Raw genomic sequence first — 14,785 nt, forward strand, 5'->3', positions numbered from 1 at the left:
AGGGTTCTTGGGTGCGTCGTAGATCGGTTCCTCTGCTCGAAACGCGATTCTCTCGCGATTGCGATCGAGCGGACGATAGTCATGCAAATGTTCAATTAGATTGCATTGTTGAGTTTAGAGATGTTATTTGAGATCGAGATCGTCTATTATCTGTATTTCAGTATAAATAAGTCCAAGTCTCTAACTCATTAGCTTTCTTCATTCAATAAACATGATTGGTTCTTCATAAACCATAAATATCTTTTTTTCTGTTCCAGCTTCAACTCAACTCTATTTTAGCCCTGTTTTTGTTCTTTATGCGATCTGTCGCTTCTCCAACTAAGTCAACTGGTATAGGAGTTCTTGTTAGAGTTATTCCTACATCATGTCAGGAGCTTAATATTTGTACTGGGGCTCAATCCATGTGTATCAAGAGTGAGTACTAAGAGATTCCACCGTGTGAAATAGCTTGCAAAAATCAGCAACATTTACTGACTTTGATCTTGCTGATAATAGGACAGGCAAGCTAATTGAAACATCCTGCTAGATCATGCATCAAAATAGCACAGAAATGCACAGAAGAGAGCCGCCTATAGGAAATAATGGAACTTTAAGAATACCGCCACGCACGCTAGTCAAGAATACCACTTCCCCTCTGCTTAATGTACGATTAATGTGCTTCCACAATGAAAGAAACAGATAAAAGACATTCTACATACACAGTAGCAGTAGGAGAATATAGTCGAACGCTTTTTAGATATAAAATGCAAGAGAAATCAATAGAACCATTGGGGAGACAGGGTGAGTAGGTTAAGTTCTATTATGCATTCATCTGTAAAGTTTAAGAGAAATTTACAGATGTAAGTGTGGGTTTATTGTGACATCCCGATTTTCCGATTCTATTTTCAATAAATTGAGACGGGCATTTTGTTGGCACGCATATAGTTCTTTTCCTTGAGTCGACCACTCATGTGAAAGCTAGTCTATCGGGTGAAGCTGTTAAGAGTTTCCAATGCATTCGACTCGAGAATTTGGCCAGGAAGCGATCTTTCGACCGAGCTAATCTGCAAGGGTCATTACGGCACAATTAAAGATCGATTAGAGATCGGAGATATGACGACTCGACAGAGGCATGTGATCAGGTGTGGGTGATTCCACCAGATCACACAATTCTTGTGGATCGGCACTAGACCGACTTTTCTATCGATTGGGTACCCTGTGTTCGTATTTGAAACCTTGAGATTACCCCGACAATCGAAAGTCGCCAATGTTTCAAAGATGTACATTGTGGCTTGAGATGATCAACCACAAGTCAAATGCATGAAAGTTTCTAAAGGCTACCTGGTAGGTTGGGCCGCGCTAGTATTGTGCCAAAGTGAAATTAAACGTGGAATTGAGATCGAATACAAGAATTGGAAGTCTGGTGTGTCACAAATCATTTTATGAGTATTAACTCATCTTTGGAAGATTTTTCATGCAATCAGAGTTCTTTGGCAAATTAAATCCGAGAATGGCTATTTTGGCTCGAGAAATTAGTAGGCCTGTATTTGGTAACGCTTTTGGGACTTAAGTTGATTTTATGGACAAATGAAGATGTGAATTGAAGTGTGGTGACATTGGATTAATTTATGGACTTTAAATTGGACTCAATTGGAGGAGAATTGATGGAAATTTAAGTAAGTGGATGTGCAAGAATTGGACCCCGACGGAAAATGAAATTTGCAACCATTGGAAAATGTTGTGGGAGGTTTTGAGATAGTGGAATATGACATCACTTGGTGATGTCATGGTGTGGGGCAAGAATGGCTAGGATGTTGACAAGTGTAAGGTGGAGATTTGATTTCAAAAAGGGCACCCATCAACATCATCTTCAAGCTTGGAGAGAGAGAGAGAGAAGAGAGAGAGAGAGAGAGAGAGAGGAGCTGCTCGTGCGACCAGCCCCGACGCCGCCTCCATCCGCTTGACCGGCCGCCCATCGCCGGAGTTCGCCACCTCGCCGTCATGCCGAACCGCCATTGGCCGACCCCTCTCCTTCCCCTTCCTCTCCCGTTGCGGTCTCTCTTCTCCATCTCCCTTGATTGCTTCGAGACCCAAAGAAGAACCGGGAGAAGTCCCATCCGGCCGCACGCCCCGAGGTCTCGCCGTTCGCCCATCGCCGCCGTCGCGCGTCTACCTCGTGCTTGCCCGCGCCTGGCCGTGCGCCACTCCGCCCGCTTCGCCTAGCTCATCGTCCCGAGCTGCTATTCAGCTCGTGCAAGAGCTGCCGGAGCTCATTCGTCACCGCCGTTCGTCGTCGCCAGCCACCGCCGTAGCTCCTCCGCCCTTTCCGACCTGAACCAGCGCCGGATCTACCCTTCCTCGGCCTCAAATCGCCATGGACAGCAACCAAGAAAATGGGTATGGCAGCTAAGTCTTGGCCCGTTTTGGCCACCTTCCCGAGCCCGGATACTCGGCCCGCTTTGAGAAAAGTTGTTCTCCTCGGTGTCCCCGTCGTTTTGGTCCGCTCGGCTCGCTAATCCGGTGAGTTTAGCTCACTAAACCTCGCTTAGAGGGTTAATTATGCTTATGGAGGTTTAGTTTATGTTAAGTATTATTAGGTTGTTAGTTTAGGTTAATTAAGAGTGGATTTGGTTAAGGTTGTGGTTTAATTTAAAGTGTGCTTAATTAAGGGTAAGTAGGTTTATTTAAAATAAGCCTTGATTTGACTTAAATGAATTTACTTTTGATGTATTTAAATGTTTCGAAATTATTATATGATTTAATAATATATTTTATTCGAAATTAATAAAATATTATTATTTAATTATTTTCGGAATAAATTTAATTATTTATTAAATTCGAAAATTTTGTCGGGACCCTAAATTCTCGAATTTCGTACCGGTCATTCTTTGTGTAGTCAGATTTTGAAATTGATGATTGGATATTATAAATCGAGTGTGGATTGTGAAAGATAGGGATATTATTATTTAATTAATTTTCGAAATAAATTTAATTATTAAATAAATTCCGAAAATTAAGTTTGGACCCTAAATTTTCAGAATTTTGTGCTGATCGCTGTTGTGTATTCAGATTATGAATTTGATGATTAGATATTACAAATTGAGTGATGATTTGTGCAATTAATTATTGAATTGTTGCGTGTTGGTTGAAAGACTTTGGGTCGCAAAGAGTGGCTAGGCCGATTAGATCCTTATTCTACTAGAAATGCCGTCAATGGAGAGTGACGTGGCTTGGGTCGCGGAGTGGCTAGGCCGACTGGACCTTTGTTCTTATAGAAATGCCGTCAGGAGAGTGACATGGCTCGGGTCGTAGTAGTGGCTAGGCCGACTGGACCTTTGTTCTTATAGAAATGCCGTCAAGAGAGTGACGTGGCTCGGGTCGCAGTAGTGGCTAGGCCGACTGGACCTTTGTTCTTATAGAAATGCCGTCAGGAGAGTGACGTGGCTCGGGTCGCAGTAGTGGCTAGGCCGACGGACCCATGCTCCTTCGGGAATGCCGTTGACGTAATGACGAAGCCGCGCTCCATGGGGGGGAGGAGATGCCTGGCATTAGTGTCAGTAGATAGCCGAACTGCGAGTAGGCTATGCCCTTGTGTGGCAGTGAATAATAATTGAAGTGTGTGTTAAGTGAGACTGTGATTTATATGAAAGTGATGATGTTCCAATTGTTTGAATTATTATTACGAATTGTGCTAACCTGCAGGGAAGAACTGAGGCGAGATAAGTTCTCTGTGTGATGTGGCTAGGCCACCCTTGGGCGTATTTTCTTTCTAATAGGGGTTTAGGGGGTTGAACTTGCTGAGACATCGTCTCATCCCGGTTGTGGGATTAAAATTTCAGGTCCCTGATGGACGGAGTGGCCAGATAGCTTTGGTTGGCATTGAGGAGTTGCAGAGGTGAAGCGATAAGATTGGAGGACGTGTCCGACTTGTAGGTCGTAGGACAGTTCATTTTTAAGAGCCGGTCTTTTGTAGACTTTTGGTTGTAGGCTTTCGTCTGTAACTCCGTTGGTTTATGTAAGTGATTGGTTGTGAAATTGTTTCCTGCTTTTTTATCCCGTATTTTATTGTCAGGGGTTTTATAGTACGTTCCGCTTGCGCAATAATAAATGAATGGGGTAGGCGACACTTCCTGGGATGTCGCATTTTTTATCGACCGTAGTGGGATGTGCGCGCGCTCGGGGTTCGGGCGTGACATTTATAGTGTCTACAGATTTTAAGTTTTGGGTTGAGACAGGGTGAGTACTGAATCTTTCCCCAGTCTGGTTGACCTTGCTGTGTTTGAACTGGTGCATGAAGCTTGTAATGGAGGGCATGCTTTGCACCATAATGTGCGCTTCCCTTATATGCTATAATGATGCAATACAATGTGTTTTATACATTGGAATTTTGTTCTATCACTAGATCTTTTATTGGCTTTGGTCATGACATAATATTGTATTTCTGAGCAGAGACCAGCGACACACTTAAACTCCATCTCAAGGACATTGGGTTAGAATTTTCTTGGCAAAAATTGCACTTGCATCTGGAGTTTTAGCTTTCCTCTAGCTCTACACCTGTATCCAAGGTATGTCTCTTTTAATCAGGTTCAGTAATGGCATTTCCAAGTCTTGGTTGAAAGCAATTCTTTGCTGTCCATCCTTCCCTGGATTTATAGAAGATTGGTGTACAGCCATTTATCAAACTTTCGATGTCTTGTCTCTTCTATTTGTCTCAGCAAATATCTCTTCCTTTAGGAAAGAGTGAGAAAGATTATAGTTACATAATTATTTTCTTGTAATTTTTAAGGCTAATGATAATTTGCACCCAGAATTGGAGGAAGATGTTCGAGAGGAATGTGTGAAACTTGGCCTGTGGATTCCGTAAAGGGAAAATTTAGAGCTCTATCGCCGTTTTGCCAAGAGTCAAGCACCTCCAGTAGAGGTAACCAGAACCAATGCTGCCGTTCCTGATGCAACATCTGAAGTTTTGAGTGATGAACAGCTCGCTTTGTTAGTCCACACGTTATGGGTATTGGGTGGGCTGATGGAACTCCTATGAGATATCAATATGAAGATTTGTGTGAAAAAGATTGAGGGCTTGTGGTTTTGTTGCTGCAGTGTATGGTAGTAATTCAATTCGCAATTAGGGGGTAGATGATGACTATGGAAACATGACTGTTGCATTTACCGTGAGGCCAAACTCAAAGGGTCGGGGGTCCTGGGATACTGATCTTGATTGCTGGTTCATGGAATAAATTCTCAGTTAAATCAGAGTTTAGAACATTTAAAATTAGTCCAGTTGGAGCTGTGTGCTTATCTGGTGTGGGTCTCTTTTTTCGTGGATTGGACCGCGGGACATATTGCATAGCAGTCGGCTAGTTCAGGTCTTTAAAAGGGAGAAAAATTTGCAAGATAGCATTTTTGGTTGTCCAAGCATATATAAGCAAGAAATCCCAATTACCAAGAGCTTCGTCCATATTCAATGGTATCGATTCTGCCATTAGATTGGCATTCAGGAGCTCGCATCTAGCTTGATACGTGTTGAGTGATTTTCTAAATGGTAATACCTAGTTGAAAAACAAACAAAACAAAATGAGCGATATTCTTAATTAAGGTAATCAGACTTTACAAAGATGCAGAAAAACAATAAATAAAAAAATGACTAAGTGTAACTCGTATTGGGTTAAAAATACTTACATTTTAAATGGAACAAATAGAAAAAAGAAAATTCAAGACTGGATGGGTTAGGTACCCATTATAAAAATAATTACATTTTAAATGAAAAAAAAAAAAAGAAGAAGAGGAAAACACATAAACCCGACCCGACCCGAATTTCCGATGCAAGTCTAATGTGTTTCAGGTCGGGTCGGGTCGGGTCACAGTATGTGACCCTTATGTTTCGGGTCGGGTCGGGTAACATCAAAACTCGACCCGTTTACACCCCTAAGGGTACCAGTACCTTAAAAAGCCTGGCCGGCTCACTTTAAAGTCAAGTTATAGAACGTTCTGCTGTCTTTTTGTCGCTTAACGTTCTGCATTACCAGGTGGACGATAAGATGCCTGAGACTTTTTATAAACTTGGGAAATTTTTAAAGAGTCCTTGGGAGACCATAAAGGCCAATCAGGAGTCATTCTACTTGAAAAAGAAAAAAACTAAAAAAAATATTCAATGGAAGGGGAGGATAGTGCAGCCAGGCGGCACATGGGAAGGGCCCATGCGTATAGAGAGAGAGAGGGATAGATTTGACTTTGGACACGCTAGCAAAGGGAGCGAGGGGCGAGGCATCTGAGTATGGGGAGACGAAACCGCTGAGGTTTGCCCTAGCGGGGGAAGGTGGGGGTTCGAATCCCCACATTTTTAAGGAGGGTTGGGATAGGGATAATTTAGTTTCAGGAGTGGATTTCGACTCCTACACTCTGCAATGAGGTAGGACAAAAGTCTGAGAGTAAGTGTTAGAGTAAAAATAGAGTAAGACTGACTAAAAAAAAGAGTATGAGGAGATGCTGCAGCGGCATTGAATTGTACTGCACATTCAGCACATTCAGTGGATACCAGTGCGTGCACCTTTTCGTTATCTTATCATAATGCCATGTCGCTTGGTTCCTCTAAAGTGAAAGGGTAATGCGTTTTCTTTTTACTTTTTTATGAATACAAAAGGCTGTCCCGCGGGGTAGACAAATCTAGAAATAATATCAAATTGAGGACCAAGGGTCCTCAACTAGTGCAAATTCTTCCAAATCCTTACTATGCACAACTTTGAAGTGTCCATTTTAACCAATTTATCTTATAAGAATTCTATATCTATTAGCCTATGGGATCGGTTAGACATCAAGTGAGATATAGAGGAATAGCTTGCCTTGTATGCAACTACAGTTCTCAATTCATTTTGGCACCAAACTTGATCGATTATCAACTAACTGTCCCATGCAATCTTTATCTAATTATGAGTCATAAAGTTCTCATTTGCTAAGTGTCCATGCGATTTTCTTTTATGTTTATTATGATCCTAGTGTGTAACCTAACCTTCCAACCAAGAAAAATGAATCACAACACAAAAGTTAATATAAGAGAAATCATAAGTAGATCAAGAATAATAATGAAAGGTGAGTAAAAAATAAAGTATGGTAAGATACAATGTTGGGCAAAGAGTATCACATGTCCTAATTGTTAAGTTCTAGAACAGCATCTCCATGAGCTTAAAAATCGAATTTTACAATTTTTGTTTTTTTAAAGGCTAATCTACTAAGCCTAAACTAAACTTAGAGAATGGCATAAAATTCCCAAAACAATATAGATATTAACTAAATGACATTAAACTAATTCTAATGTAACATCTAACAATCTAATCAAGGCCTATTTTAAAGATATTTTTCCAATATTTCTCCTTTTTTTATTTTTTATTTCTCTAATTTGTAATCAAAGGGGACAAGGACCGAGCCCATGGGCTCGGTCCGAATATGGACTAAACTAGGGCTTTGTGTATTGGGCCAAGCACAAAAATGGGCTTTCCATGACTAGCCTCTTCAATTGAGTCAAACCACCAAAATAACTCTGCCCAAACCATTCTAAACTAAACCAAGCACAAAGTCCCTAAACCAGATCGAGCCCAAATTTACTCGAACAAGATTCAGCCCAACTCATACTAAATCCTAATTCAGCCTTTTATTGTTTTCTTTCTCTCTCTCTCTCTTTTTATTATCTTTATTTTTTATTTTTTGGTTTATTGTTTGTTTTCTTAAGGTTTGTTTAGGGTTTGTATGGTAACATTTCTGTCTCTTCCAATTTATGTTCTTTTGTTCCTCGGAACAAAAAAAAAAAAGAACAGAAATCCGTTAGGTAAAACTTTATTCTCGGAAACAATTTCTCTATTTTTGTTCTCGGGAACAATTTTTGAACGAAAACAAGAAACAAAAAAAAAGTAGCTTCTTATTCCTAGGAACAATTTCTAGAAATAAGTCAATTTTCTTTTTTATTTTTCTTTTGTTTCTCTCTCTTGCCGCGGCCACCTCCAACCGCTCGGAGCCACCATCGACCGCTACCGGCAGTCGCCGCCGCCGTCGATGGGCTGTGTGGCGGCGATTGGCGATGACGGTCGGCGGCCGATGGTCGTGCAACGGTGGCGGCGAGCTGCAACGGTTAGTGGTCGGCATGGCGGGCGGCATCGGCGATCTATGAATAAGAATAAAAAACGAATAAATACAAAAAAGAAACTGTTTCGTACCAAACACATTTATATTACTTTTCTATTTCAAGAATAGAAATTTTATGTAGTTACCAAACATCTTATTTTACTCTAAAATTATTCTCCGGAGTAAAAATAGAAAAGAACTAATTCTAAAAAGAAATTGTTCCCCGGTTAAGAGGCGTTACCATGCGCACCCTTACTAACCAGCCAATTCTTGACTATGTCTGTTCTTTTGTTCCCTAGATTAAAAAAAGAACATAAATCCATTTGGAAACATTAGTTAAATTTCTATTCCTAAGAACAAATCAATGGTTAGTGATTTGGAACAAGATCAAGGAATTGAAAAAAGATATTTCTTGGTCCCTAGGAATAATCTAAGAAGCACCAACACTCTTCGGAAGCCTTCATGTTTTGTCCGACACGCTCTAACACGCAGTCAACGAGTGTCGGGAAATCCGACACGTGGTCAATTCTTCCCGACACACGAGTCCGAAATTCCGACATGCGATTTCGACACGCACGGGATCAATTTTAAAAATTTTCAATAATTGAAGGGTCAAAATATAAATATATGATTTACCAAAATATATATATATATATATATATATGAAAAAATAATAAAAATAACAAAAATAAAGGGGAAAGAAGAAAATTATCACTCTCAAGTTTTTCACTTATAAGTTTTGACATTCCCATGAGTGACAATGGAACGCTCATCTTCTCACCGGCATTGCCCCACTGCCCCAGATATTAAAAATGAAATAAGTAAAATCAAACAACTACTATTAATTCCAAGCAGAGATGCAAAGCATGTCAGCATCTCCTACATCAAAGCAGAGCATGGGAGAATAGAGGCATTACCTTGTTATAGAATCCATTGAAGTCGCGGCTTGGTAGGCAGGAACTTCAGGAAGTGCTAATGAGTAGAATCAGAACCGATGGAAAAGCATCGAGTAAGATTGAAGATCTTTGAGTTAGTCGATTGCAAAACGGGTTAGAACAGGGCGCATTAGAACAGGGCGCATCCTCTGCTCTCCCGGAACTGGTGCCGGTGGAGAAGAAAGATGACCAGAGACTTCCGAGACAAATACCAAGCTTTGACGATCAATTTCTTATGAGTGATTTCTTTCTTGCAAATCTGTGAGCTTTTTCGTCGAATATGTCTCTCGAAAAATAGTTCTTCCCCCAAACCAGCATGGGGAGAGAGTTGGAGAGTGAAAAACCAGATTCCTCTTTGCGTCCAATCATAGAAATTGGTTTAATTAGGCGATAATTTTACCAATAATGAAGGAAACACTTCTTTTTAAAAAATTTCCAGGAGATACTGTCATTAGTTCACACTTGGCATGGCACTTGGTATTGGTTTAATTAGATAGTATCATTTCCTTTTTGCAATGTATTAACTATTAGACCCAAAAGATAGGGCCCATTTGGTTAGGCTTTTGGGGAATGCATTTATAAAAATGCAAATACCTTTAGGTGAAAGGAGTTTTCCAAAATGCAAATATCGTTTGATAAAATTTGCATCGAGATACAACTTTGGCCAAAATACCGTTTGGTAAAATTTGCATTTGTAAATGACTTTTACTAAAATAAAAAATAAAAAAATATTTGCATTTTTTTTTTGAAGTCCGGCCACCGAACCGCCGAGATCCGGCGACCGGATGGCCAGATCTGGCCCTCGGATTGCCGTCGAAGGTTGGGCGACCCCAACCGACGGCCGGAGGTCGGGCGACCCCGGCGATGGCCACTGGGTCGCGCGACCTCGGGCAGCTCGCGACCCAAGCGGCCGCTACCTAGGGTCGCCCGACCTTGGCAACCATCGCCCGGGGTCGCCCAACCTCCGGTGACCGCTTGAGGTCCGGCGATGGTGCCGGGGTTGGGTGACCCTCGGGCGCGGGTCGCCAGCGCGCGTGCCGGCGCGCGTGACCCCTTGGTCGACGGTCGTCGACCTCCGCGTGCGGTGGTTTTCCTCGAAGATGAACATTAACCTTGAAGATGAACAGTATCCAAACTTGCATTCTCAAAATACAACTTTCGAAAGCACCTCCGGATCTTCATTGGGCTAAAGGTCCTTAGAGCCACTTGGAGATGCAATTGCATCTTGCCAAAGTCTCCCAAAAAAATGAACCAAACACGTTTGTATTTGGCCAAGGGACTTTAGAGTCCCAAAGCCCTTTCTAAATGCCCAACCAAAGGGCCATACTCGCTTGGCATTCCTCGAGTGTTTTTGAGCGTGAACGATTTTCTCAGTTTACGCGGATGACAACAAAACTAATTTGACATTATTTAAACCCAAACAAAAGAAATAGATGAACTTCTGATTCTCAAGTGATTTTATCTGGTGTGTTCTGAGTCTCACTGTGAAAATTTGTAATCTTCATTGAGCTTCTCTGACTTGTTTTGCTGGATCATTCGTCCTTATCATGGGGGAAAGGTTAACGTGAGCCATGTGCAGAAGAATAGAAAAAGAATACGAAAAGATACTTTTGTTCCCTTTTGATTTCAATGTGTTGTCCCCTATGACATGTACAGATTGGCATTGTTCGCAAAAAAAAAAAAAGAGTAACAATTAACATTTAGTTCAACATGGAGAAAATCATATAGTTTACCGAAAGAGAGAAAATACTCCACGTATAAAGGATTAAAATGGGATTAGTCAGCCACAAGCACATGCAAGCGAGAGAGAGAGGGAGGGAGGGGGATGAGCGGTCCATCCAAACTAAGTAAAAACTTTTAGAAAAACCATCCAAACTATTACTCTATATTAATGTCAAATCAGTGAATTTGATTTAATTTGAGTTGGCTCGAAAATAAAATAACTCAAATTAACCAATTTAACCTATTACGACAACAAAATATTCAGTGATTTGCAAGTATCACGTCAACTGCCCCAGCATCGAGTTTTTCTTGGTGACAGCTGCGTCAAGTTCGTTGCAGATGAAGTCAAACGTGGCCTTGCTCATCCGGAACGCGCGCCAAAATTCCTCCTCTGGGAACTCTGGGCTGTTGCACTGCTCTTACCAGTCCTTCGAGCGGTCCTCCACCCGCAGACGCCACTGCTAGCCCACGCTCGGCGACAGCGCGTGGGGCTCACCGCCCTCTGCCGCTGCGGCCACAGGGGCCTGACTGCCTGACGCGTTTGTTCTTCCTCATCTCGATTTCGTTTGCATCGTCGTAATGCTCCTGGATGTGGCAGTAGTAACCGCCCATCGCTCGGACCCCTTCATTCGAGTTCGATGTCAGGGTGGCCTTGCCTTGCAGGGACTCAATGAAGCAGCTCTCCCTCTCGCGCTTCTCTTCCTCATCAGGCAAAACAAGCGAGGTCAAGATCTCTCCCACCGACCCACGACCAGTGAGATTGCCGTCACCCTGCGAGGCTCGCTCTCCTCTTCCGCCTCCTCCGTCTCGTTCATTGTCTCCCTCTTCATTCCTTTGACGCTTTAATGGGCGATTCACGTTCCCACCTATGCCATACGAGTCATCTTCGTCCGCTGGGGCTTGATTCGCCAGGTCAGGTAAATTGGGGGCGTGGGAGAGCTCGTCCTGAATCTCCTAATTGAGAAATAAAAATGGAGTGAGCTATATTAATCGGTGGGAAGACGTTCGATGGAATATGTCTAAACGGGAATGTGAACGCTGGGAATGTAGAAGGAAGAAGAAGAAAAGTTCCATCGGATTGGGGTGGTGGACAGACTGCATTAGGAACAAATATCCAACCCAGGTAGTTAAAGTAGAACAGAAAATGGGAACCTAAAAGAGGGGGGAAAGATTACTTTAGGAACCGCAAATATCTAACACCAGATGAAGGAAATGCATCAGTCGCCTAATAAATGTGCCAAAAAAAGAAAAAGAAAGAGAGAGAGACAATTTTAGAAGGGCGGATATTGGGTGGGTAAAGAAAAGAGAGGAGCATATTTGGCCAAAAAAAGGAAGCAAATCTTCCTCTAATATATAAGATTTTATTTTAGATTTTATCCTTTGCTTTACCAGCACAAGACTACGTATCTATATTCCACTCATGTTTATTATACTTATCGTTTTATTTTATTTTTTTTGGTAAAAACTATCGTTTTATTTTGATACAAACAAAATACAAGAATGGGTATTCCACATGCATTTTTAATGTTCATTAAGAATCTTCTTTCATTTTTTGACAAACCATTTTAGTCACTAGGTCTAGATCTTTGACGGCTTTGTTTTGGTTCAGAGAAGATATTAGGTCATCTATTCCCGAAAGGAATGGGTGAAGATATTTGATGGAAGTTCCGAATTAAACAAAGTACTTACATGCACAATAGCACTTTCTTTTTTCTTTTTTTTTTGTCGGAAATAGCTTGGTACTTCTAAAATATCATATTTCCCTCCTAAATTTTGGCACTGCCTCTTAGTAGCACGCAAATTTTGAAAAGTAATGAATTACTTTCCAAACTTTCATTTTTGTTTCAATCATTACTTTTTTCCGTTTGTATGACCGTTAAATGTTAACCGAAAGTGCATTAACTCGTTTATAACAGAATAACATCTTCTACATGGTTTATGAAGCTAAGGAAAATAGAAAATGATGTATGGTTAATAAACTACTTGAGAAAATTCGATCAAGAAAAGTGAGTTAGTCCAGTGTATGTAACACTTTAACGGCTGTCTAGATTGAAAAACTAATGGATGCAACATCAATCAAAGTGCCTTTGGGTGGGGTAAGTCTATAATTTTTTAAAGTTTACGAACTATTGCACAATAGTGCCAAAGTTCAAAAGGGCAATTATGACGTAATATCCAACACTCGATTATATAACAAAAATTAAAATATGAAATTAGAATTTATAGTACTTTCATTTGTGTATTTTGTCCATACATCACAACATTTCAAATTAAAAAGAACTTGTCAGAGGACTGCTAATGTATTTGATATTGTTTAAAGATCTTTCTAATAAATTTTCGTGGTTGGATTGAAAAAATATATTTCCGTTCATGTAAGTTTCACGATAATACTTAAATGTTTGCAATTTATATTGTTTTACCGAATTATAGTATCAAACTGAAACTAGAACATATTAATTCACGCACATCTACTGTATATTGAGAAAGAAGATGCCGTACCTTGTTTGATGTTTCTAGAAAAATCTCCGATATGTAATGCGACAAAGGCATTCCAGGTGGACCGCTCGGAGTGGAATCTTTGAAAATGTCTCCACACCCCTGTATTTTGACGAGGCAATCATTTGGTATATTCGCGCAAGGGTCATCAATCAACCTCCTCAATGATGGGCATTGCGTGACCTCCAAGGATTTCAAAGACTTTGGATGCTTTAGGCCGCAAACATCAGTAAGTTCATCGCACTGTTGGATTTCCAATTTCTCCAGGTTTTTCACGCAATCTAGCCATTTTATTGTTTCCAGAGATCCGCATTGAAAAACGAAGAAAGACTCCAATTTTTCCGAAAAGGAGAAAGATATTTCAATTAGATCCGGACAAGACGACACATGAGCTTGCCGTAGGTTTTCTGAAGAAATGGTTAATGTCCGAAGCTGTTCACAGCCGTCAATAGTTAAGCTCTCCAGTCCTGGAAGTTTATCGAGTGGAATGTCTTCCACTTCAACATAATAGAACTCTAAAGTCATCAAATTTCTCAATATCAAGCTGGAAGGAAGTAATTCTGCCCACCTGAAGCTGGAGCATAGTAAATCCAATCTCAACAGAGAGGACGGAAGTTGCACAACGGTTTTTAGGTTTAGGCAAGACAAAGAGGCCAACTTTGGGGGTGATGAAGCATGTTGATCAAACATCGTCCTTGAGGGAAGCTCCAAGAACCCTTGGATCTCATGACAATTTCTTAAATTTAGCATTTGGAGGTGATGAAGCACATCGATGTTCCTGGGAATTTCGCAAATTTGGGTGCTATTTAAATTTAGGATTCTAAAAGATGACAAATCTCCGATTCCAACAGGAATTTCACCTGTCATCTCATCATGCCCGGAAAGATCCAGCTCTTCAAGGATTTCCAACATGCTGATGCCACTAGGTAACCGCCAAACATGATGCTCCGGAGAAAATGATCCATTTTTTGGTAAACTCAATATGCGCAATGATCTTAACTTTCCAATGAATTTGGGAAATTCCATCATTGTCTTGTCTGTTAGAAGAAAAGACTTAGGTTTTAATAGTCCATCCATGGACCTTGGAAGTTTGGCAATGCCTGTTTTTGATAAGTCTAACTCTATCACTGAGGTTAAATTCCCAAGTGAGCATGGAAGTTCTCTCAACCCAGAACATCCCCTCAATGAGAAGCGCTCAAGCTTCAGTAGTGCCCCCATTTCTTCTGGCAAATCTGTAAGACCCTTGCACCATTCAATCTCTATCTCAGTCAATGACTCTAGATATCCAATGAAGGTTTCAACTCTCTTTAGCTTGTCACAATGCGAAAGAATCAACTTCTTTAAACTCGAGCATTTAGAGAAGTTTGGGATTGTCGTTATGCCACCACATTGAGTAAGAGATAGAACTTTCAAATTATGTGCCATCTGTAAAAATGGATGGCATGTCAATTGTAAGAACTATTGCATAGTACACACTAAGACAATCATACTACAATTAAAGCATGTAAATTACCTTGATCAACTCCCATGCTTTTGCATCATCT

At 40.8% G+C, this 14,785-nt stretch overlaps 1 protein-coding gene across 1 annotated transcript; it reads right to left on the reverse strand.

The window, feature by feature from the left end:
- Positions 1 to 10,916: 10,916 nt before the first annotated feature.
- On the reverse strand, positions 10,917 to 13,657 carry LOC120291457. Its single transcript, XM_039308828.1, has 2 exons — positions 13,245 to 13,657; positions 10,917 to 11,699 (listed from the first exon to the last, which is right to left on the reverse strand). The coding sequence occupies exons 1-2, from the start codon at positions 13,293 to 13,295 to the stop codon at positions 11,238 to 11,240; spliced, it is 513 nt and encodes a 170-aa protein (XP_039164762.1). The 5' UTR covers positions 13,296 to 13,657; the 3' UTR covers positions 10,917 to 11,237.
- Positions 13,658 to 14,785: the final 1,128 nt, after the last annotated feature.

Source organism: Eucalyptus grandis, chromosome 3, assembly GCF_016545825.1.
Source record: "Eucalyptus grandis isolate ANBG69807.140 chromosome 3, ASM1654582v1, whole genome shotgun sequence".
In the NCBI taxonomy this organism is placed as follows: Eukaryota; Viridiplantae; Streptophyta; class Magnoliopsida; order Myrtales; family Myrtaceae; genus Eucalyptus; species Eucalyptus grandis.